Here is a 23,955-nt window from a genome sequence, read left to right as displayed (position 1 = left end):
GAAGCGTGTGATATTAAGCCTGCTGTCATTCCTGTGCAGTGTGGTGCTTGGCTGCGCTGGTAGGATGAGGCTTGGTTACTTTGTGATGGGTACAATGTGTAGGACAACTGCAAGGCTACTCACAATCCATCCACCTCCATCAGTGGTCATGTCACAGTACACCTGCACTCGCTGGCTGAGCTCCCCATTGATGGAGATGGTGTAGACACCACTCAGTGTATCTCCGTTCATCAGGTGCTGGGCACAGTCCTGAGGGTTAGCAAAGACACGGCCACCTGCAAGATTGAAAAAAAAAGAAGCCAAATTTAAGCAGAGTAACACCGTTTTGACATGTCTTGGGCCCTGCTAGTTATGATCCATGAAAGATCTAACTTGGCCTTTACATCCCAAGTTATTCTGCAAGGTGGTGGGACTTCACATCTGCCAACAGCATCAATTTAGTGTAAAAAAGGAATGTGTGCATATCTGGATTTTTTTCCCGTATGTCCTATATTGGAAAGGTGCATGGTAACATCACTGCAAATGATGAAGGATGTCAATTCTTGGAGCATCTTTTTGCACTGTGCCTGAAACCCTGGAATTGAAGCTGTCACCTGGGTATTTAGACAGCTGTGAAAATACTGAAATCTGTTTTCCTCTCAGGATTGCCAACTCCAAACAAGATTTGTGACTTTACTGATTCCAGGGGGATTTTTCTCTTGGAAATTATGGTGGGCTTGAGCTGGGCTAATTTACTTGCAAACTGAGCAGGAATTAGGCTGTGCAAGATGCTAGAGATGGGCAGCTTGGCATTTGTGGCTATGCTCCAGGTGTCCTCTAGTGAAGAAATGTCTCATTTGGGCATCAGAGTTTAAGACAGTCTTAACTGCAAGACCCCAGCAGTATTGGGATGTCAACTCTGTGTTCATTTTTTTCACATGTAATGCAAAAGGGGAAAATACATAATTTTCTTTGCTGTTGGTGTGTATGGATGATGGAGTAAATGAGTGCAGGGACGGCAACGTAGATGTGGCTTTCAAGGCTGTCTTGGTTACACATTGAAGTGTGAATGATGCACTGTGTGCATCTGTCACAACTGCGTGATACCACGTAGGACTAGGATACAGACCCTTGTCCTTTATTTCTCATCTGAGTGCATTCCCCCTACCTTTACCACTTGAAGACTTTAAGGTCATTGCTTTGTCCAAATGTGGAAAGTCCCTTATTTTTTACCGTCTCCGCAGTCTGTAGCACAAGGTCTGGTGAGACAGCGTTTGCATTTTATAGTATCCAGCAATGAAAACTGCTTCAAAGACAACCACTTCAGGCTCCCTTGAGCTCTTGTGGAGATTACTTGTTTCTTAATTTATATTCATATCTTTAAGAGCCAAGGAGACCTTGAAAGAAATTTCAAACCACTATAAATTATAAATACTGTATCTGTTTCTTCCTTTTGTCCCATTTGTATACAATTCCCTGAGAACCTTATGCAAACATGAAACAAAGAGGGCAAGCTATGAATATGTCAGAAGGAATGGAAGAACTCCAGGATGTGTATTGTTAGCAGAAAGAAGCAAAACAATTAAAATTAAGCTTTTTTTTTTTTTTTTTGTGGTGGGTTGTACTTTTTTGGGGGAGGGTGGCGGTTGTGTGTTGGTTTTGTTTTGGTTTTTTTTTGTTTGTCTTCTCAAAGACAATCCCATATTCCCTGCAAAGTGCCCTGATGCACTGCCATAGAAAAGTGAATTCTAGACCCTGATTCTTTACTAAGGGATGCTGTCCATTGATCTCATTGCCTTGGTGATTGTTCCTGGGTGCTTCTGCCTCATGGATATATGGGGAAGTGGGGAGAAACTGGTGTCTTGCTAATGACTATCTTAATCTTAAAAGGAAATTAAACCTGTATTTGGATGCTGCATCAGCTGTCAATGGTGTCTCTAACACTGCTTAGGTCAGACATTTTCGTTAAATGGAAACAGTGCTCTCCTTGCCTGATGTGAGTGGGTTTCTGCTGCTTTATCCCATCTGAGAAGCGAGCCCCATGCAGCTTCATCCTTGATTCCTGAACAGCCTCAAAGGTTACATGCATTTTCCCATCACCTGTCTGAATTTCACTGCCATTATGTGCCCATGTAAAAGACAAGAATAACAGGAAAGCTTGATCTGTATATGCATTAGAGAAGAGCCTTTTTGTTGTTGTTGTTGATGTACATAGTTTCTATTATCTCTTAAAAGTAGGTGAAGGGACCTTTGGATGTAACTGGGATAGGGAAGTGTATCTTCAGCAGGTTCAAAGAAAACTCTCTTAATCAAACTGGCAACACAGGTAGGATGAATTTCAGGGGCACCATCTTTAGGCTTCTTAGTGCTTTTGAAGCCCATGAGAAATGTAATTGGATTCAGCCCTGAACAAAATGCAATGTGTCTGTTAAGTGTCCTGGCCTAGCAAGCCTTTTCGAAGACGATGAGGGATGATATGCTTTGCATGGTTTCTAATGTGAACAGTTGCAAAGCGTAGGGGCAAAGGTGACATTTTCATGCAAGCTTCATTCTTGCAAGTGTAAGCACTACATCTGTGAGGGTTGTGGTGTGGTGAATGCCCACCCTTTGATTTGGAAAGGAAACCGTTCCCATTACCTTAGTGGATCATGACTTCTCTAGAATTAGAGGTGGGTAGAATAATGCAGTCAAATAACATCAGTGGGACCACAGTTGTGCAGATGTGTTGGCTCTGCTACGACTCCACTTATGGTGGTGGAGATGCACCTGCTTGATATTTCCAGGGATATCTCATCCCTGGAAATATTCAGGGTCAGATTGGACCAGGCTCTGAGCAACCTGATCTAGTTGAAGAAGTCCCTGCTCATAGCGAGGGGGTTGGGCCAAATGACCTTTGAAGGTCCTTTCCAAACCAGATTATTCTATGATATCTGTGACAGATCAGACCATGTCTACAGCTTGGAGAGACCAGGTGGGTCTCTCCTCAGGCACTTCAAGAGCACTGCTGAAACATGTTGTTAACTTTTGTGGTGTGTCCTTCCTTCTTTTGCTTACACATGTGAGGAGGGCCCAGGGCAAGGCAAAAGGTCTGGTAGATGGTGCCTGGTCTGAAGCTCAAATCTCTGCCTTTGGCTGGGCCTTGTGTTTCTATTACAGATCCTTCAGACATTAACTTCTTGTAGCATAGCAGCACTGTGCATCATGGCGATGAATGTACCTCTCTGTGTACCATGGTGAAATGCTGCCTGAGGATGAAAAACCCTTAGAAGCAGTCTATGTCTACCAGCATGGTATGTGGAGTAAGCCCCACTTGGCTGAGAGGATGCGGTGTGAGTCCTCACCTGTGGTGAAGGTGGTGGAGATGAAGCCACTCCTCATGGAATTTTGGGCAGCTTGCAGGCGCACAGTGTACTCTGTGGTCTCAGAAAGCCCCTCCAGGCGGATCCATGTATCCTCAGCATCCACAATCAGCTCCTGTACATGGGTCCCAGAAGGAGGTAGACACCAAGAGCAACAGATGAGAAAAGCGATGGGGAGCCTAAAGAGCAAGTGAGGAGGGAAGGGAAGCCACAAACTACTGCAGCCCTCAGTGCCTGTCCAAAGAGTGTTTCATGACTGCTTGCACCCTGAACTAAATCAGTGTGAGGTCAAGGAATATACTCAACTTTTTGGAATAGTTTTAGTAGGAGAAAGCTAGCTGATTTGGTCACAGGAGACTTGAATGTTTGCAGTCTGTGTGCTCTGTTTACCAGCTCTGTTGGGATCTGCGTGCCCTCAAGACAGAGCATGACTGATTACCCAAGCATTGCAAGAAGTAGAGCTGGCCAAACCTGGTTATCAGCTGGTTTTGACTCCATCAGTTCCTGTCACATTAATTTTTCTGGTTGTCAGCCAATGTCACACAGATTATTGAACCTCTTCTGCAAAGCTATTATCCTCTGGCCACTGCAAGCCAGTCACACCAGCAAAGGAAATGAGACTGTTTGTGGTGACTTATTTCTGATAGCATTTGTAGCAGCTCTTCCAGGCAGGCAGATATAGACATGCTCATTAAATAATCAGATATATTGTATTGCAGGATTAATTAGCTGTCTGTACCTACCTAGCCTTTCTGCAAGAAGGGCAAATGGCATTTTTACCATCTCTGTGGGATAATTTTCTCCTGCCTCAGCTTGCTCCACTTTCACAAGTTGTGAATTTCCCCTGTTTCTGCAAACTTTGCAGGTATTCCCTCTTTGCCCAGACCTGCAGGTGTGCATATTTTGCCCTAGGCAAACTTCTGCTTTTTCCAATTGTTCATTTAAAATATTGCTTATGCAGAAAGTAGAGTCTGCCCTTCTGGTCTCTCCCTGACCTAGTGATCAGCATTCTTTTGCTTTGTTAGGTTTCTCTTGCTAATTTCTTTGCAATTATGTTATTCCCTGATTTAATAACCCTCTTTCTTTGTGAGGAGTCGCTCACCTTCCAGCTGCCATCCGTGGATCTGTAGGTCATGATGTAGTTCTCCATCTCTCCCACGGGAGGCACCCACGAAAGCAGGGCACTCCGTCGAGTGACTTCGCTGGCAGTCAGATTTGTTGGAGGATCCAAAACTGCAAGGATGGATAGAGACCCAGGGAAGTGCAAGTTCTCCCATACAACCACCCCAGCCCTGCATCCCAACTCAGTGTACTTGAAATTCAACCTTGCAACCCTGAGCTACAGCCCAGAGTCCATCCTCACTCTCAGTTTACAGATCTCATCACCACTCCCAGCCTCTACGAACCCTCTTAAAGTCTTCCTCTACCTGCATGCTCTCTGAAGGGTAATGGGCCTGAAATTCATGTTATGTGAGGCCTGTCAAGCTTCTTGTAAACAAAATGGGTTGTAGTGCTCTTCTGGACTATGGCCATGGGCAAGAAAAAGACCTCATCAGGGATCTTCTTGGGAAACCACATCCAGAGGAAATCAAAAAAGGGGTGGCTGGATGTTGAGAGAGTGGAAATGATGGGTGATGCTTGCTGTTGTGCCCAAAACTGGTATTTGGGTGTCCTTTTGGATTGTATCTGTATTTCTGCATGAACATATATGTGACAAGACCCTTGGCTCAGCCTTGCTGGATGCTTTTCCTGGGGAATGGCTGAGAGCACATAACAGGCAGTGGGGGAGGTGGTTCTACATACGAGTTGTGAAGCTGGTGCTGACAGTCTGGCTGGTGAGAGGCCCATGGGTGGCATACATAGAGACTGTATAGGTGGTACTGGGGAGGAGGTTGGTCAGCTGGTACTCCTGGTTGACTCCATCCACGAGAATTGTTTCTCCTGCAACTGTAAGCCAAAAGAGATAAGTTAGGGTACATGTTCAAGGTGGTTCTCCAAAGTGTGTCTATGACTTTGCAAACAAAAGCACTTCTATTGCTGAAACACCATGAACTACTGTACAGCAACTGAGCTGTAGTGGTGGTGTTCAGCCAGAAGGATGGTCTTATTTTTCCCAATCCTTGTATTTGCCTGATACGTTATTTCCCTTCAGACGTGGGTTTCTGTGGGATGGGTACTTGCTTGCCCCTGGGTTGACTGGTGAGCCAGTCAGCAAAGCGGGAGGGTCCCAGTCCCCTGATGTGTGGACTGCTATGCTCAGAGGCTTGGTGTGGGGCAGTGGAAAGCACCTGCCATGAGACCTGCAAGGGAGGAGCTGGTGTCTAGGGATGGGATACAGCCCTGCTGCACACCAGCTGCTGCGCTCCCAAAGGGAAGAGGTAAAGGTGAGATGAAACGGAGCCCCAGCGTACCTGTGTGGCGGGTGAGGATGAGGACATAGCTCTCCACCTCCGACAATGGTGGGTTCCACTGGAGCAGTGCCTCAGTGGGGGTGATGTTGGTGGCTGTGACCCCCAAGGGGACATCCATGGCTGCATGGGGGACAGATTCAAAGAGTCAGAGGTATTAACAGCTTGGGCTATGAACTGGAAGAGCTTCTTGTGGCCCATCGCTTGTGGTCCTGCCTTGCTGCCCAGACACATCTGCCTGTAGATGAGTTATTGCTGCTCTAGCTAAAGAGCAGAGATGTCACAGCTTGTGCTACTCTGATACTTGAAGGCTCTTCCACTGTTTTCCTGAGGCACAGCCTGGGATGTTAGGGTCGTTTTTTTTCCCTTGGTTTTGAGGAGTCTGGGAATAGCAGAGGGTTTTATTCTTGCAGCAGATGCTGTTTGTGTCAGGGCTTCCCCACAGATTATTTCTGGAAGTCTGTACTCTCTTTAGGAAAGGTTGTTGTGGTTGCTTAATCTCATATCTCTGGCTTCCCCATGCCTGGTACATAGATTTGTCAAGCCACTCCATGACTACTCATGCATATTCGGGGAAAGCTTTGCTTAGCCATACTTCAGAAGTCCACACTGGGCCCTTGTGCGCCTTGCTTATCATCTCAAGCTCGCATCAGGCTGGTGTGAGGTCCAGCTTGCTCTCAGCTGCCTGATTGCTAGTGCAAACAGGGCCTGCCCGGGGCTGGACCCAGTACTGTTTGATTGCTGCTTCCCACCAGGAGCTCCTTCCCACCTGTATGCACAGTGATGGAAGCCACCTCGCTCTCCTCCCTGCCCCGCACACTCTTCACCCCGATCTCATACTTGGTTGCAGGCTGCAGCTGGCGAAGGGTGTACTCGGTGGCATCACTGGTGATTGCAGTGCTGTCTGTCCTCCCTGTGGGAACGGAGACAAGAGCTTTGACATCAGGCCCTGTCCCTGTGGTACAAGAGGGGCTTGGGAGGGGAGAGCAATAGCTCAAGCCCTCTCCAAGGGCTGATAATGGGGTAATTGGGTCTTGTGCCTGCAAGTGCATGCCTGCTTGCCCATCACTCTTCTGGCTTGGCCTTTTCAACATCATAGGCAAAACTGGGGCCAAGGGAGATGAGCTAGGGAATGAGCCATTCCCGCGGAGGGAACATTGCAAGGGGCCACTCCCTCTGCCCCTCTGGGCTGAGCTGGCCCTTAGCTGCAGTGGTCCCTTCCCTTCCTCCTCCCAGACACTGTCCTCTGTCCCTGCAGCTTCTTGGTACTCCCAGCTACTGGTGGCTTTGCCCAGGGCAGTGGGATGCTGCCTTGGGTGAGGATGACCTGGCAGCTTGCTTGTGTGAGCAGACAAAAAGAGGGTTAGCAGCTACAAGCTCAGAGCATGAGCAAGAGTGGTCTGACCCATTACCTTCAGCAGTACGGTAGGATATTCTATAGTGGTCGAAGGCAGCAATGGGAGGGCTCCAGTAGACCTTCATGGACTCCTGGGTGACATTTCCCACCCTGAGGTCCTTTGGTGCATCGATCCCTGGTGAGATGGAGGAGAAAAACAAAGCTGTGGGAGGCAGGTCTGCTCCCTATTTCCCTGCCTGCCCTCCCAGTGGGGTCCCATGCCTGTTGTGTGGGGTCTCCTGGTACCTGTTGTGATGGAGCCCACAACAGGCTCAGAGCTGATGGTGCCATGCATGGCCACCAGTGAAACCAGGTACTCGGTGGATGGCTGCAAGCCCATCAGGCTGGCGTGCCTGCGGGTGCCATCAAGTGTGACCTGTTGTGCCTCCTCCTTGTCCCGGGGGCTGTAGGTAAGGATGAGGCGATCTGCTGGTGGGGATGGGTCACTCCATGTGACATTCACACTGGAGGATGTCAGCTGAGAGAAGTGGAGTTGTGTGATGGGCCGGACCCCTGCAAAATGGAGAGGGAAGATGCAACCCCAACTGTGTGCACACCCTGGACTCCCTCTTCTTCCCAGCTCTTGTACAGGAAATGACCAACAGAGGCAGCTAAGCTGGAGCTCTGGGCTCTCCATTGATCTGAAACTGTTCTGGGATGAAGAGGCAGAACCTGGAGGGAGAAAATGGTGCTTTTCTCAGCTCTCCTGCAAACATGGTGGATGATGGGGCTGTCCCACTACAGGTGGTATGTGTTGTCTAGGCTTCTTGACTGCAGGCTTTTCCCACATAGGTTCTTGTGAGGTCCCTCAAGACTTCATTTCTCTTTCTTATGGACACCCAGGCCACCCAGACCACAGAGGACAGCATGGACTGTCTATAATCCCAACCCTGCTTTGTCCTTCTGGAAGCCTCCAGCCAAGCAAATCTGGTGGGTATTGCTGATGAAGGGAACAGTGCCCCCACACTGATAGGTCCATCCCCTTTCTGAGGTCAGTGCACCTCTCCCACATTGAAGCTTTCCCTCCAGCTCTGATCCCCATTGCCACCTCAAGAGTTTCGGCAGTGGACTGGTGGAAGTTCCATCATGGGGTGGTGGTCTGTGCCCTTGGCCTCATCGCAACTTGTTTTTCTTTACCTGTGAAGGCATCCACAGTTGCCTCCAGGCTCTGCTGGCGTCCCCTCTCAGCAATGATGGAGATGGTGTACTCTGTCCCAGGCTCCAGCTCCGAGAGGGTGAACTGTGACTGATCCTGGGGCACTGTCACTTCGGAGGCCATTCCCGAGGCAGGGGTGAAGGTGATGCGGTAGTGGTCGATGGGACCCGTGGCTTTGGTCCAGGCCAGTGAGATGGATGTTTCAGTGGAGGCTATCACCAGGAGGTCCTGGGGGCTGTCAAGCTCTGTGGGAGAGGGTTGGTGTGGACTTTCATCTCCATGCATGGACTGTGCCACAGGAATATCTAAGCCCCAGCTGTGCTTGGGTCATGCAATGGGGCCAAGCTCACCTGTTCTGGCATTCATGGTTGCTGGCACGCTCTGCTGGCTGTCCATCACAGCTGAAATCCCAATGCCGTACTCTGTCCCTGGCACCAGATCTGACGGGGTGTGCAAAGGAAAAGAAGGTGCATGATAACAGCACCTTGGGGTGTGATGCCCCCCCCACCTCCCGTGGCTGGGGGGGACACCCTGCTGAGCATTTCCTGGGGTTAGCAGCCCTCCCACAGGTCAGGAATTTCTCCGCATATTGCAGAAGAGCAGAGCCTTTTTAATAAACACTGTGAATGCCTTTGGGCAGGGAATTCAGATTATTCTAGCTCAGAAATAGGCATTTTTAAAAAGTTGTTGCTGAGGTCTACTGTAATTGCTGGCATCAAGGCAGAAATTGTGTGTGTGTGAGCTGAGATGGGAACGATAAAGTAGCTATATTTGTTTCCAAAGTGATTCAACATCAAATATTGTCACAGGGCTGGTGTCTTGAAGAGAAATAGATTATGCAGAGTAAATGAAATGCACATTAATTAGGAAAGGCACAGTCTTTCTGGGAGCTGAATCAAGTGCCGATCCTTGAGGTGGATATAGCCTGCTGTGCCTTGCTCAAGGGACATTGGAATTGAGCTCACCTAGCTCCTTCCTTGTGCAGCCCTTGCTCATCACTGTTTTATCTCCATGGAACATCTCCTGCCTCTGCCTATCACTTCTGCTTGCCTGCCGGTGGCTTTATTCCCCCTTTCCTGCATTTAATGATCTTTCCCATGGGGTTAGAGAAAGCCACAAACCCTCCAGCCTGGCCTCACGCTGCCTTGCCCAGAGGCGGTATGCCCTGAAGCCACCAAAACCTTCCCAGAGAGGCCAGGAGAGAGGGAAATCCCCGCTCCCTACTCCTCTCCTCTTGGTACAATGCAGTCTTGGTGCCAGATCTGCCCATCTGCCCAGATGGACCCCTGTGCCCCTGCCCAGTAACTGTCAGAAGTATCCTGGAAAGGAGAAGAGCCTGAGAGAAGGGCAAGATGAGCAAGAGCATATAAAATGATGCCTTTTCTTTCCCAGCTCTTCTGGGTAGAGCACAATTATGGATATTTCTGTGCAAATGCTGATTTTGAAGAGAGACATATGTGGCAGGGCAAGGCTTGCTGTATTTTTAAGCTTAAATCTTTGATGAGCTCTGCTCAGCACTGTTCCTCACTGCTTTTCCTGAAGGCAGATAAAGGCAGCTGAAGGAATTGCTGTTGCTTTTGTGCCATTGATCCCACCAGGCCCAGGGAAACCCACCCCAACAGGCTTTGTACCGCATGCAACAAGGCTCTGGTGGGGAGGACTACCACATGGGTAACAGACCTATGGGAGATGCCCGTGTGCCATCCACAACATGGCTATCCTGGCTTTTTTTAAATTATAATTTATATATTTATTTTTGCCACCAGAATGTTTTAGTTTTTTTTGTTATTTTCTGCTATGATTAGATTAAAAAAATGTTTATTACATGGTACTGTTGGACCTAGAAGCAATGCACTTAGGTGATGATGGAAGCACTATATAAAAATTGCTCACTGCTATCAGCTTAAGCCTCTGCATCTCTGGAGCTTGCTGGGGAAAGAGAGGGTGATGTGTTCTTGTAGCTTTGCCTCAGTCTGGCAAAGACTTGGCAATTTTTTTATTTTTATTGAGAAAAATGAGAGCCTTTGGGTTGTCACGTCCTCCAAGGCAAGCTCAGGCTCTGCCTTGGGTGTCATTGCAGTTTGGGTCACTGGGGTAGTATTGCACCTCTGCCCCAAGGAGGGGGATTTGGCCCATTTTTAGTGCTGCTCCTCACCTAGAAGTGCAGTAAATGACCTAGAGGAAAGCTAGCAGGCAACTAGTACTGTGTCTCTGACTTAATTCCACTTCTCCTTGCACGTCCTCATCACAAATGCAGCAGAAACTACCCCTAACATTTTCTTTTTTCCTCATACCACATTTTTCAAGCTAACTGCTCTAATTGCTTTCCTGCCCTCCAGCCTTTCTCGTGACTCAGTGCCGCTGTGCCTGTAACTTCGCATTCGATTTTCCCACTGAACTTTCTCCTATAGTTCCGTATGGCAGAGATGCTGGGCTGGGGAGTTCCCAGGAGGGCAGAAAGTCAAAGTGAAAGAACCTGGTGTCCTGCCATACTGAAGAGCTTCAACCCGAAGCAGTGATCTTTTCTCTATGTGGGTAAGTAAGTCCTTTTATTTTTTGTTCAAAATAGCCACTGGAGCTCCAAATCCAGCAGGCAAACACTTGTAGTTGAAAAGGAGGAAACCAGATCTTACATGGTGCTGCAATGTGTTTGGGACTTCCCTTGCAGTAGGAGATGGGTGGTATTTGCAGCTCCTGGTGGCACCCCCTGTGCTGGCTTGAAGGACTTTCTCAAAACAGCACCCCTGGATTTGTGTTTGCTTTGTGCCTGATTTGGAAAAAGGTAACAAACTCGGGCAGCCTGGCTTCCCATCACTACCTATGGGGCATTGCACCTGTGGCTTTTTCCCAGCAAGGAAAAAACAGGAGGGTGAACTAATATTTTCCTCTAGATTAGCCTAAAAAGGCTTCCTCTCCCCATTTCTCGCTTTGCTTCCTGCCATATCTATTTAGCACCTGACAGACCCCTGATGCTTGTGCATCACTGAGAGGTACAACACTTGGAGGTGCATTGCTCAGCTCACGGATAAGCAGTGCTCAAATCCAGACCCACAAAAGGGAAAATGAGCTTCAGCCCAAGGAAAACCTTCTCTTTATAACTAGCAAACTCCAAAACAACTTCAAATACATGCCACATAAGGGCAACTGAGCATTAGGCTCTCTGCTGCCCTACCTGCTAGAAAGAATCGGGAGGGGAAGGACAGGCACATGGGTGCATGCATACCTGTGAGGGTGGCCCGGGTGGTGGGACCAGTGTCGCGTGGCACCAGGATTTCATGGTAGTGCTCCCCAGCCAGGGTGCTGTAGACCACCCTGTAGCTGTGTGCGTCAGCCTCGCTGTTGTCCCAGGTGAGCTCGAGGCTGGCAGGGGTTCGCAAGCCCACCCTCAGGTTCTTGGGCGCATCAATCTCTGTGCAACACAAGGGAGAGAGGTACCATCTGAATGCTGGGAATGCACCCCATAGCCTTGGCATAGCTAAATGGCAGTTTAGGGGTACCCACGTGTGATGTCCATGAGCTCCCTCTTACAGTCCCGCTTCCCCAGGGTATGTCACTGCAGAAGGGGCTGGGGGATCTGCTCTCACCTCCTGCTCAGCACAGACTGGGAGATACCACCTATGAGACTAATGTAAGTGCTGGGGCATTCACAGCATCCTTCAGTAAGTTGCTTCAGGAGCTAGTGGCATGTAGTTTGAAAAAGAAGAGTGTTTTCCACCTATACTAGAATAAGGGAAACTGAGGCAGCATGCATAAGAGAATAGGGGTTCTGTAGCAGTGATGCGTTGGCCTGGACTGCTCTTAGAAGAACCTTGAGCATCTTTACAGGCTCGTTCATGCTCAGGCACTCCCACAGGGTTTGTTTATTAATGTTGCTGAGACTGTGCACTACATCTGCTCTGATTTACATGATAACCCTCTCAAGTGAGTGACAGGTTGGTGACAGCAGATGGGAGGTGATTACTGGTCCTTGATGGACCTGAGTTTAGAGGGGGGAATTTTTTTATGTTGCCTTTTAGAAATAAAACAAGGAAGGCGATCTCAGCAAATCAGTCAGGGTGAACATCTCATCTGAAATACTTACCTGTAGAGATATGTACACACACAGTTCACACACTGCAGTTATTGTAGTAGGAGCCTGGTATCCACCAGTAACGTACATGACAAGTAATTTATATACCATAAACCACAGTGAAATACACACTTTACCTCCTCCTTTATGGCACGGTAAATTAAACCCGTTAGCTATCTGCAGGCTTAACATTAATTAAAGTTTTACTGACCATTTAGGGTATTCAGAGGATAAATAAGATAACCACATTTCTGTCTCGGCTGCTTTTAGCCACCGATTCCTTGGGCAAGGAATCTGCCTTGGCTGTCAATGCTGAATGGGAGTGAGCATTGCCTTGAATTCAGACCTGTGCTTCCTCTTTTGGTGCTTTTGAGAATTGCGTGTTTCTCTATGTATGCCATTAAGGGCATAAACTGTGGGATTTTCAAATTTTAGCTTTGGGTTCAAGCTAAGGTGTGGGTTTGAACAGGCCCTGAAGCTGCTGGGAATGTGTCCTAAACAGCAGCAGGTTCAGCCTTGATGGTGCAGCAGGATGTGGACAAAGAGAGGTTTGGTCAGGGGTTGTCATCTAAATGTATGTTATTCAGTCATCTGCCTGATTGCTGGCATTCGGGATCAGCTGGGCAGCCCTAGGGACCATGTTAGAGTCCCTGTGGGTCACAGGGCATGAAGATAATCTGTTGCACTGGAGGTTCAGGGACTAAACAGAAATGTAGGCACGAGTGGAGGAGTGTCAGAGAGTGGTTTTAGGGTATGTGTTTTAAGGTGAACCAAATCCTTTACTCTGCCTTGCCTGAAGTGAGACTGTGACAGGGTGCAAGGCACCTGCATTCAGGCATCTTCATTCAGACCTGCACCTTAACCATCATGTTTCCATTGATCTGCTTTCTTCCAGTACTCTGGATTAAACCCCAGCTCACTTGGGCTGTGGGAAAACCATGTACCACTAAATCCCAGACGTAAAAACGCCTCAGTTCAGCTCCAGATATGCAAACCAACACCATGCTCATTGCAGGACAGCTCATCTGCAGACCGCAGCAAGCCATCTGCTCATGCTTGCTGGTGGCTTTGAAATTCATGCCAGTTCTCCCACCGAAGCCAGCTAGCTACCTGTGGTGAACTGGGCGAGGGCTGGCTGGCTCTCGTTGGCACCCCGGAGGGCGCTGACAGCGAGGTGGTAGTGGGCGCCGGGGCGCAGGGCCTGCAGGGAGTACTGGCTGAGGGGGGGCTGCAGGCGGAAGGTGGTCCTCCCGCCCTCCCCGTCTGCCAGCCCGTACTTCAGCAGGATGGCGTCCACCTTGGCGCGTGGCGGCGTCCACTCCACAAAGGCCACTGTGTCGGAGACATCCCGCACCAGGATCTGCGTCGGGCCGTCGATGACTGCAGAGGAGGGGGAAAATGGGCATCTGTTATTTTGGGACAGTTGGATGGGGAAAGGTGGCAGCTTTGGAGATGCTGCACTTCAGGGATGCTTCAATGCCACCTCAGAGTTGTCTGAATTAGCAATTGGGGTGGCATAAGTAAGAGACACAGCCCCAAGATACTCGGGGGGGGTTGGTTCTGGTGGGCTCCTAGTCCCTTGTTGCAGTCTCCCAGCTCTTTTCTTCACTTCAGTGTTGTCTCTCCCAAGCTATGGACACCAGAGCAGAACCCATCAGCTTTCCCATTGATGCCCATTACAGCTATAATGTAATTCATGCACTTCTCTCAAGCTGGTTATTGGCAACAATTCCTCTCTGGCTTTTTTCAGGTGGCACCTCCTAGGATAAAACCTCCTGTGTCTAACTGTGATCCACTTTTTTTTGCTCCTTGATAACTGCTTGTGCTTTGTGATGCATTGAAAACCATGTAGTTTTCCCTTGTGCCCAGCTCTTCAAGACATTCAAACTGCTTTTTTTTTACGATCTCCTTTCACTCAATTTACTCTTCTCTGAGCTTTTCCATCACTGGCAAAATTTATCAGCAATGATATTATATCTTTTGAAGGGTGTTGACAATGTGTTAAATAATGTGTGGCCAAAGACTAATTCAAGCACTGAGAACTGAGGAACATCTCTAGAAATGTTCCTGCTTCTGTGCCAGCTCCCGGTTTGTCATTAAGCTGAGGAATCAGCTTGTAAAGCTGTTGATGTCTTAACAGTAGGGAGAGAGAAGAAAATGCAACTGTTTTGGCAAGTCTAACTAGCTGGGTATGAGGCTATGGAGGGTGTCTTCCAAATCCTCTCAGATAAAGGGTTTTAGCTAAATTCATAGTGGGGATCTACTGGGAGACCATTTTGGACATTTCTACTTTCTTTTGCAGAGAATTGGGCCCTTCCTTCCTCCGCATCCTCCAACACTCTACCTCTGGAATTCACAGGCTTAAGCCCAGCTGATGGAAGGTTTGAGTCCAGCGGGACCTAACCACTGCACAGATGGACAGATGGGCCAAACCTGGCCATCATTCCTGTACCATGGCAGTGCTGATGCACAGAGCCTGATGGGCATCCTATTTTATCACTTACATGATCACAAGGTGGGTGAAAAAACCCACTCTGGTTCTGTAATTCAGGCTATACTGTATGCAAGTACATCTAATATACTGTATATGTTAAAAAATGACAGTATATATGAAGGATGTGCTGAACACTGGACCCCAGGGTTGGAAGTTCTGGGGGAGGTATGTGTGGGCAGGGGTGGGAAGGACCAAGGAGGGTTAGAAAAAGAGATGGGGGGGAAATGAGGGCAGTGGGGTGAGGTGTGGGGGGCAAAACACCAACAGAGAAGGTAGGACAGCTTGGCAGCATGGTTTTTAGGTAGGAGCTGGGTGTCCAGCTTGGCCAGGACCAGGTTGTCCAAACTTTGAATCTCTTACTACCTCATGTTGTCCCATCATCTGGGTGATGCTAGGGAGCATCAAGTTCTACTTAGCTGTGCAGGCTTTGCTGCTTGATCCCAGCACAAAGTGTTAAGGCAGAACAAGGATGATAGGGGAAAAGGTATGGGGGTGCTGCAGAGGAAGGCAGACATGCCAGCATGGGGATGCCTTCATGAAGTAGAGAGCTGGGAGCCTATCACCCTATCTGTGCTTTCCAGCAAAGGTCAACCACTGAGTTTGAAGTACCAGCCTCTCTTATTTTTTGCTGACTTCCTAGGGAAAAGAAGATTTGGGCTTGACCAGGAGATGTCTCTGTTAAGCCATGTCGAGCTGAGTGTGGAGACAAACCGGGAGGAGAGGGCTGTGCTGAGGAAGCTCAGACTTGCAGCAAGCTGCTGGTTGTGGAGGGACCCTCCCTTTGCTCTCACTGTTGCTGGAAATTAGCAGCACGGAGAGAGCATCACTTCATTATAACCCTCCAGTAGCTATTTAAATGCTGTTTTCGTTTGCAGCAACTTGGGTAGAGGTAGATGTCTGCCTGGCTGCCAAGGCCGATTGCAGCAGATCTGGTGTGATGAGCCTCTTCTTCCCAGTGAGCAATGGCCATTGCCACGTCTCCTTCAGTGAGGAAAAGACCCAATTGAATTTCCTCTAGCCTATGGATGGACCAGGGACCCGCCAAATAAATTGGTTAGGAAGGGATGGGCTGTTGCTCCTGGCTCCCTGCCCTACTGCCTGATTTGCCTGAATTAGTGGGAGTAGAGGACATTTAGTGGCAGAAAAGCAGGTGGGAGTTTTAATCTGTAATACACAAATAGGCAATACATTTATGGAGGTATTTCTTGGGGGCATCCAGCCTCCAAAATATGAGATTAGTGAGGAAGAGTGATTTATCCAGCTATATAATAAAAGCAGGCCTGACCCTTTGCTCCCAGCCCCATTAACCTTGCACGATTTCTGTGCTTGCAGCAACTCAGGGAGATTGGAGGGGGGGAGAGGGAAAAAAATACCACATGAAGAAGCCATTGGTGTGATGCACCCATATCCTGGGCAGTTGGGTGGTGCTAGTTTTATCTCTGCCCATGCAATGCCAGGCTGCTCTCGCTGATGATACTCTAGTTTGGGGACTAAGCCCTGAGCACTGCTGTGCTGCCTGGGGCTGGGCTCACTCACGGGTTGAGACGCTGTCAGAGGTGGGAGGGCTCCTGGCTTGTTCCTTCAGGGCCACCACAGTGACGGTGTACTCTTCCCCTGGCTTCAGCCCTGTCTGGTTGAAGGTGGTGACGGTGCTGGGGAGCTGGGCAATCACACCACCCTCGTTATTCTGCCAGGGAGTGGAAAAAAAGTGTTAGAAAAGGAAAGAAGAAAAGGTGTTTGGGGGGGACTGGTGCATGGAGAAGAAGTGCCCCCCATGTTGCATTCTTCCCCACCCAGCCCTGCATCTCCGCATTGCATCCTCACCTTGGCACATCCCATCATGGAGGTGCAGAAACCCAAGCTGAAGTCAGCCATCGAATGTGAAGCACCTATGTGGTTGGGTTAAGAAATCCTCAACCATCCCTTCCCACTCACCCCTTGTATTTTGCCATCTGTGTCTCTGCTGTCCTCCAGAAGAGAAAAGATAATCAAACCAAGGCCTAGGCTAGACTCCTTTTCCCTGCTATTCAGGTGCCAGGAGCCTTCTGGCATATATATATATATATATAAAGTACATATATATATATGCTAGAATATGTTCATATATAAGTATGAAGCTGTAAGGTCTTTATTTTGTCACCCCCTGCTTTTTAAGTATCTTATTAAAATCATTGTACTTTGTGGTTTTGCTCTGAAAAACCACAAGACTTTAAGCAACTGCAAATGTCACCTTTCCTGCCAGTGTTTAGACAAAGGATCTTTTCTTGCTGCTGTCTTCACTAATAACATGCTAAACAAATCTTCGCACATAGCTCTCAATTCATATTCACCTCTTTTCTCATTAAACAGGAAATCTTCCATTCTAGCCATAAATTGCCATCTTACCTTTCCTAATTTTCTTTTCTAAATATGTCTTTGCTTCATCTTTTTCCCACCCCATCCCCAGTGCATGTGGCAGCTGGGCAGTCCCCGCCTGACCCAGCTTTCAGGGGACAGGAGCATCACAGGCACCATGGAAGAACTGCTGTGCAGGAAGGTGTGAGTATCCTCACAGGAATGCTGGGGACCAAATAAACATCCTCTCATCCAGTTTTCAGGAAGACAGAGCAAGCTCAGTTTTGCTCGTTGAGTTTATCTGTGATGCTGCTGTTACAACTTTGTTGGTTTTAGCCTCTGGGCCTAGCTCCTGGGTTTATTTGAGGCATGGCATTTACCTAAGCAAGCACTGCCTCCAGACAATGAAGGAGACAGCACACCCTGCCTTATTTTAGGAGAAAAGCTGGTGATGGAGGTTTGACAGAGTCCAGTTCTTGTAGCTGAGAGGCAAAAGCACAACTATGCCTTTACATAGCAGGATTATGTGCTTGACTAATGGATGCAAAAACTTCAGAACTCAGTGAGCTCCGAGATAAAAATATACCCAATATTTTGGTGTGGGTTTTTTTTTGTTGTTGTTTTGTTTGGTTGGTTTTTGTTTTTTTTTTTTTTTTTAACTAAGTCTCAAGGCTTTTATGGAAAAAGTGAACCTGCCTCCAAAACCTGCATCCTGGAACAACCTTCCTTCTGCACCTTATCTCTCCCTTTACATCCTAATATGTGTGTTTAAATGTTAAGATTAAAAATGGAAAGGAGGACCAATGGTTTGTATTTTTGTGCTGGCTTGAGAAAAACCTATCAATGATGATGACCCTGCTGGGAGAAGTTTGCTTCTACCCTTGCAATTCCTCACCATAAAATGGATATATCCCCATTTGTCTGCTTCAGGGGGATGCTGTTGAGCTTAATTCCTGAGTATCAGTGAAATGTTTGAAAGATAGCTATTTGTTGCTGCCAGAAGCTCTTCCCTGATGTTGCCGTATCATTTTGGCTTTTATTCTGGTGGTGAATTAAAATTATCCTAGGATTTATACCTGCAGTACCTGAACTTTGACTTCCAAAACAATTTACCTGTGGCTGTACCTGAAATTGCACCCAGATCCTTCCAGCCTTTTTGGAAAGAAGGGAATGAGTTATTTAAAGCAATTGGGCCCCTGCTTCCTGCTGTATAATGATACTTTACAGTTAAGAGCATTTAAAACTTTGCGGCCAAGTTCTGCAGTTCTCGGCTGCACAGAGCTGCCTTCAACTCCAGCGAGGGTTTTATACAAGTGAAAATGTCATAATTGAGCTCTTAATCAGCATTTCTTTTACTGCTGGGGCTTGAATGCTCTTGTAAAGAGGCTCCATATACAATTGAAGCTATACTTATGGCTAAATGGTGTAGAAATTATGAATACAGATAAAGCATGATGTACAATTTTTGTTGCCATGCATAGAAAATATGTGATATTTAGGGCAACATTTTCATCCTTTCATCTTTTCTGGCACAATTTCTACCTGTTCATCACTGCAATTAAAATTCCATGGCAGGAATTAGACATGTGTGGGACTCAGGGGTACTGATGGTTGTTGTCTGAGAACCGGCAGCGGCTCGGTTCAATCCAGATGGCTTTGGGTAACTTAGCGTGCAGAGAGCTGGTGTGAGGGAGAGAAGGAGGAGGAAGGGTCAAGGTGAAGGAGATGGAAGGGATAAAGAAAGGGTTACAGCAAGAGGTAGCATGGCTGGAAGTTTTATTCATTTATATCAGAAATAATGTGGCCAGCAGGGCCAGGGCAGCGATCATCCCCCTGTACTTGGCACTGTACTTGATATTTGAGGCTGCATCTCGAATACTGTGTTCAGTTCTGGGCCCCTCACTACATGAGAAGCATTGAGGTGCTGGAGCTGGTCCAGAGAAGGGCAACAAAGCTCATGAAGGATCTGGAGCACAAGTCTGATGAGGAACAGCTGAGGGACCTGGGGTTGTTTAGTCTGAAGAAGAGAAGGCTCTGAGGGGACCTTACCACTCTCTACAACTACATGAATGGAGGTTGTAGTGAGGTGGGTGTTGGTCTGTTTTCCCAAATAATGAGTGATAGGATGAGATAATGGCCTCAAGCTGCACCAGGTGAGGTTTAGATTGGATATTAGGAAGAATTTCTTCCTGAAAGGGTGATCAGGCATTGGAACAGGCTGCCCAGGGCAGTGGTGGTATCACTGTACTTGGAAGCATTCAAAACATATGTAGATGAGTCCCTTTGTGACATGGTTTGGTGGTGGACTTGGGTAAAGGTTGGACTTGATGATCTTAAAGGTCTTTTCCAACCTAGTTGATTGTATGATTCTATGATTCTATATGCTTGTCTCCCAATTTTATTGTGGAATTTCTTTGAGGACAAGTATGTCTTGACACCAAAGACTACTGGAGAAATACAAGCTGGCAATTGTGGGTTGAGGTATTCGGGGCTGTCTAATGTGAAGCACACAGATTTCAAAGAGAGGTCAGGTTTCTTGGAGGGGGGTGTAATTGGGAGCTAATTTAAGATCTGCTTGCTTAATGCTGTTAGGGGGACCGGGTGTACCCTGTGATGCCATGTTGTGGTGGCAGTACCTTGGGGATGAAGCTGATCTCCCAGCCGTCAAAGGGGAAAGAGAAGGGCTCCCACTGCACCTCCGCTGTCGTCTCTGTGATGGTCTTGAACTTCAGGCCCTGCGGTGTGGCAAGGTCTGGAAGGGAGCAGGGGGGTGGTGAGCAGAGCGGAAGGGGTGTGTGGGTGAACCTGTCCCCACCCTGCTCCCTGTGGCCATTTTGTCATTTGGGCAACGAAAACAGGGAACTTTTTGGTAGCTGTTACCAGAGCCCCTTTGTCCCCACCAAGGGAGAAGAGGGAAACGCCTGGGCTGCTGAACACTGAAGAATCCCACTGCATTACTGTGTGAACAGAGAGAATGATGGGCTTGCAAAAGGGGTGTCTGGATAGTTTGTTTTCCCACTGCCCTCTGTATCTTTGGTTTCCGAGGATCCTTTCTGGAGGTTCCCATCACAGATTGTTACTCCCGTTTTCCTCTGTGCATCATGGCCCTGTCAGAACTATGTATCTCCTGATGCACAGCAGCATCTCCTCTACCACCTATGTCATGGGGATTCGTCATGGGGATTCGTCATGGGGATTCGTCATGGGGAACCCACCCAGGAGTGGGAGGAGAATCTATGACTTCTGTGATATATTGCAATATTTTCTATGAGGAAATAAGTGTAACATTTTGGGCCATATAACAGGGGGCTTCAGTCAGATGGTAAAGTTTCTTCCATTTTTAGTCATTCAGGTTTTAATCCGGACTGAGTCCTCCTGCACAGGATGGACACATTTCCCCCTTTCCTATATCCCTCTACGGATATATATGAGGATAAAAGTATACCAAATATTTGGATTTTTTTTTTTTTAAGGCTCAGGTTTCTGCTGCTAGAAGGCTTTTATGGAAAATGTGAACCAGCTTGAGCATCACCTGCTGTTACCCAGTACCAAATGAGAAGTGCAATAGTATACTTACTGGTCACCACCTTGGAGGTAACAGGGATGCTCAGGACATTGCTGATGACCGTGTAGATGCTGACATTGTAGGCAACGCCTGGCTCTAGCTCCGTGATGGTGATGCTGCTCCAGTCCCCAGGCACTCGCTGCTGGAGCTGGGTGCCCCCTGGCCATGCCGGCTGGTATGAGACGATGTACTCGGTGGCTGCCCGGCTGCTGTCCCACGTCAGCTCGATGGAGCTGTCACTGATCCCTGTCACTCGCAGGTTTTCAGGTGGAGCCACTGATAGGAAGGGCAGAGGTAAGGAAAGCATCAGGGTGTGTGTGGCTTATTCTCCTACCCCGCTGTGGGGAAAGGTGCATAGATCTGCTGGTGGGACATGGGCATGGGCTTTGGGCTGGGGGTTACATGCTATCTGTGATTGTATTAATTGCTATAGCAAGGCAAAGGCTCAGAAGAACCTGACCACAACTGGTGTTACACCAAGGGTTTACCACCAGTGCTGGGGTGAACTTCACTGTCCTTTTGCTCACCTCCCAGACTTCTGCCTCTGGTGTCTTTGGGGAAAGGGACAGTGACAGCAGGGAGTCAGTCAAACTGTGGGGCCTGAGCAAGTTCTGTGTGACATGCTTTGACAAGTATGGCTTTCTCCCAGGCTTCATGATGCCCATATAGTGCTGTGGGCATTTTGAAGCCCTTGCTCATACGTTAGGGTCTGGCTCTCCCCACGCATGACCACACTACCTGATGAGCAGTCCTGCCCTTCGTAGCCTTCCTCGCAGATGCAGAGACCATCCTGGCAGACCCCACGGCCGCTGCAGGCACTGGGGCAGTGCAGCCACCCGCAGTCCTCCCCGGCGTAGCCCTCCTGGCAGATGCATGTGCCATTGACGCAGTAGCCCTTCCCTGAGCAGTCATGGGGGCATCGAAGCTGGGAGCAATCCTCCCCGGTGAAACCCTCCTCACAGATGCACTCGCCATCCACGCAGAGCCCATGGGAGCCGCAGCCGCTGGGGCAACGGAGCTGGGAGCAATCCTCACCCCCATAGTCATTGTCACAGATGCACTGGCCCTCCAGGCAGACACCGCGGCTGGAGCAGCCCCGGGGGCAGTGGGGCTCAGAGCAGTTGCTGCCCGACCAGCCCTCCATGCACACGCAGCTGCAGGACTCCAGGCTGAAGTTCCCATGGCCGCTGCACTGTGGGGTGTAATCCAGCTGCCCTGCAAGGATGCAGGACCAAGGGTCAGAGCCTCCCACATCAGCCCATTGATGGGCGGTGGGGAAGGGAGAAAAGGTGTGGGGCAAGCAGGAAATGGTCTTTCTTTTGGTTGAGCATGCTCAGCTCTGGAGGGGAGCTTGTGGCTGGCAGAGGCAGAATTGGTGATATGTGCTCATGGAGGGGTTGGGTGGGTGTCCAGGAGTTTATTTGTCCCCTTGGGAATACTGGCCTCCATAGCTATGGATGCCATCAGCCTTGCTGGAGAGCAAGTGCCCCCTTTCATTCCCATCAACTGGCTCAGCACTCAGTTGATGGGAACCTCCCTAGAAATCTTAGTGGGAAAAAGCCCTCCTTGGCCAAGTCCTCTGCACCAGGCATGATTCCTGTTGTCTACTCTCCACCCACTGTTCATTTCTACAGGTGAGAGATCCCAGTCTGCTCACTCCCTCTCCTACAAGAAGCAGGTATGCACCCAAAGACATCATCTTCACCCCTATCTTGGTGACCCTGATTAAGATGGAGCTGTTGGTTTTGTAAAAAGTATCAGGGTTTGGGCATACTGGGCTTGTGGGAAAGTGAGGAAAGCACATGCCCACCATAGCCACCACCTCTAAAGTTCCCCCTTTACCCAGCAACCTTTCACAGGACACTCTAGGGTGCGGAGGGGTGCCCGGGATGAAGACACCAGTCACTATGACATTGCCAGTTCTCCCCTGTTATGCCCTGTAACGTGGACCTATTGCTCCAGCTTAGGGTTTATCCCAGCCAGGCTAATGTTTCTTTGCTATTTTTTACTGCTTTTCTTCCTTGTGTGAACTGAGGATGAACAGAAACACTTCCTGTGCTTCCTTGACCCTTGGGAAACCTTCGCACCATGAAGACCTGAAGCTGCATGACTCTGTCCCCTGAGTAAGTTTACCATCCTAGCTGAGCTACCTAAGCATCTATTCCTATGGGGTGTGTGTGTGTGTGTACAGCAGATGCTCATGTGAAAGGATTTCAGTTATATGCTGTGCTAGACAGACCCATTTGGGTTACTTTGCAGGATGCTTCCCATCTAAACTGCAAATACTGGTAGTGACAATCAGGATCTCTTCAGATCTCAACCTCTAGTTAAGTTATCAAAAGAGGATGCTTGTAAATGTGTTGGAAGAGAGCAGCTTTCTGTGGGGAAATGCCTCAGGTGGTGGGGTGGGGATCCTGGTCTTCTTTGCAGTGCAGCAAATTGAAAGCAACTCTGATAAAAATAAATTACTCCAGTTTTAGCTCAGCACATCTGTGTTTGGAGTGGAGACTCCACCAAGCGATGAATATTTAATGGTACTATCTGCATATGCTGCAAGTAACCCAAATAGGCTCATCAGAGTTACAAATAAATTTATTTGAACCAGGTTTTTCCCTGTTTTCTATGTGATTTTACCAAACCCTTTTACTGATCTTTCCAAGACATAAGGAAAACCACCAGTGTACTGGCTCCTGCCCTAGCAAAATGCAGCCTCTAGCTCAAACCTTTCCTAACCCACCTCATTTCAACTGCATGCTGCTTCCCTGTCTTTGAGGAACGGCCGTGGTGAAATGAGGGGCTGTCTTTGATGGAGTACCCCTAATGGGAGCTCTTGAAGAGCTCCACAAACTGCACGTTTTTATTCATTTAAAGTATCCTGTTGATGGTTTTGTGCCTTTGTTACAAATTTTGTTTGCATCTTTCAAGGCAACAGAAGTTATTCTCTGATTTATTTATTTATTCATTCATTTAAGCTCAGCTTTTCATATGCATTCACTCCTTCTACAGAGAAGATGAAGGGGTTTATTGATGGCTCTTGGAGTGCTGCCTTCAGCTGCGAGACAGCTTAGGGGAGCATCAGCTATGTCTCTCCTCCCTGTCCCAGGCAGATCTAACTGGCAGATCTAACATCGTTGCAAGGACTGCAGGGTAGGGAGATCACCCTGTTCACCCCTTACCAGCTGTAATTTTATCTGT

At 48.3% G+C, this 23,955-nt stretch overlaps 1 protein-coding gene across 1 annotated transcript in view; it reads right to left on the bottom strand.

The window, feature by feature from the left end:
- TNR (tenascin R) overlaps window positions 1–23,955 on the bottom strand; it is a 74,913-nt gene that overhangs the window by 6,677 nt on the left and 44,281 nt on the right. The window contains exons 3-18 of the mRNA XM_061345634.1: window positions 21,499–21,975; window positions 20,773–21,036; window positions 19,832–19,947; window positions 16,398–16,548; window positions 13,478–13,747; window positions 11,522–11,707; window positions 8,649–8,738; window positions 8,280–8,543; window positions 7,389–7,655; window positions 7,159–7,278; window positions 6,516–6,659; window positions 5,750–5,869; window positions 5,142–5,285; window positions 4,441–4,571; window positions 3,321–3,453; window positions 124–275 (exon numbers count right to left, since the gene is read on the bottom strand). Coding sequence (XP_061201618.1) covers window positions 124–275; window positions 3,321–3,453; window positions 4,441–4,571; window positions 5,142–5,285; window positions 5,750–5,869; window positions 6,516–6,659; window positions 7,159–7,278; window positions 7,389–7,655; window positions 8,280–8,543; window positions 8,649–8,738; window positions 11,522–11,707; window positions 13,478–13,747; window positions 16,398–16,548; window positions 19,832–19,947; window positions 20,773–21,036; window positions 21,499–21,975 — 3,029 coding nt within the window. The remainder of the gene's footprint in view (window positions 1–123; window positions 276–3,320; window positions 3,454–4,440; window positions 4,572–5,141; window positions 5,286–5,749; window positions 5,870–6,515; window positions 6,660–7,158; window positions 7,279–7,388; window positions 7,656–8,279; window positions 8,544–8,648; window positions 8,739–11,521; window positions 11,708–13,477; window positions 13,748–16,397; window positions 16,549–19,831; window positions 19,948–20,772; window positions 21,037–21,498; window positions 21,976–23,955) is intronic.

Source organism: Neopsephotus bourkii, unplaced genomic scaffold, assembly GCF_033783945.1.
Source record: "Neopsephotus bourkii isolate Nb327-2 ecotype Australia unplaced genomic scaffold, CSIRO-AGI_Nbou_v1 NB_234, whole genome shotgun sequence".
NCBI lineage: Eukaryota > Metazoa > Chordata > Aves > Psittaciformes > Psittacidae > Neopsephotus > Neopsephotus bourkii.
This window is presented reverse-complemented; position numbering and strand designations above follow the sequence as displayed.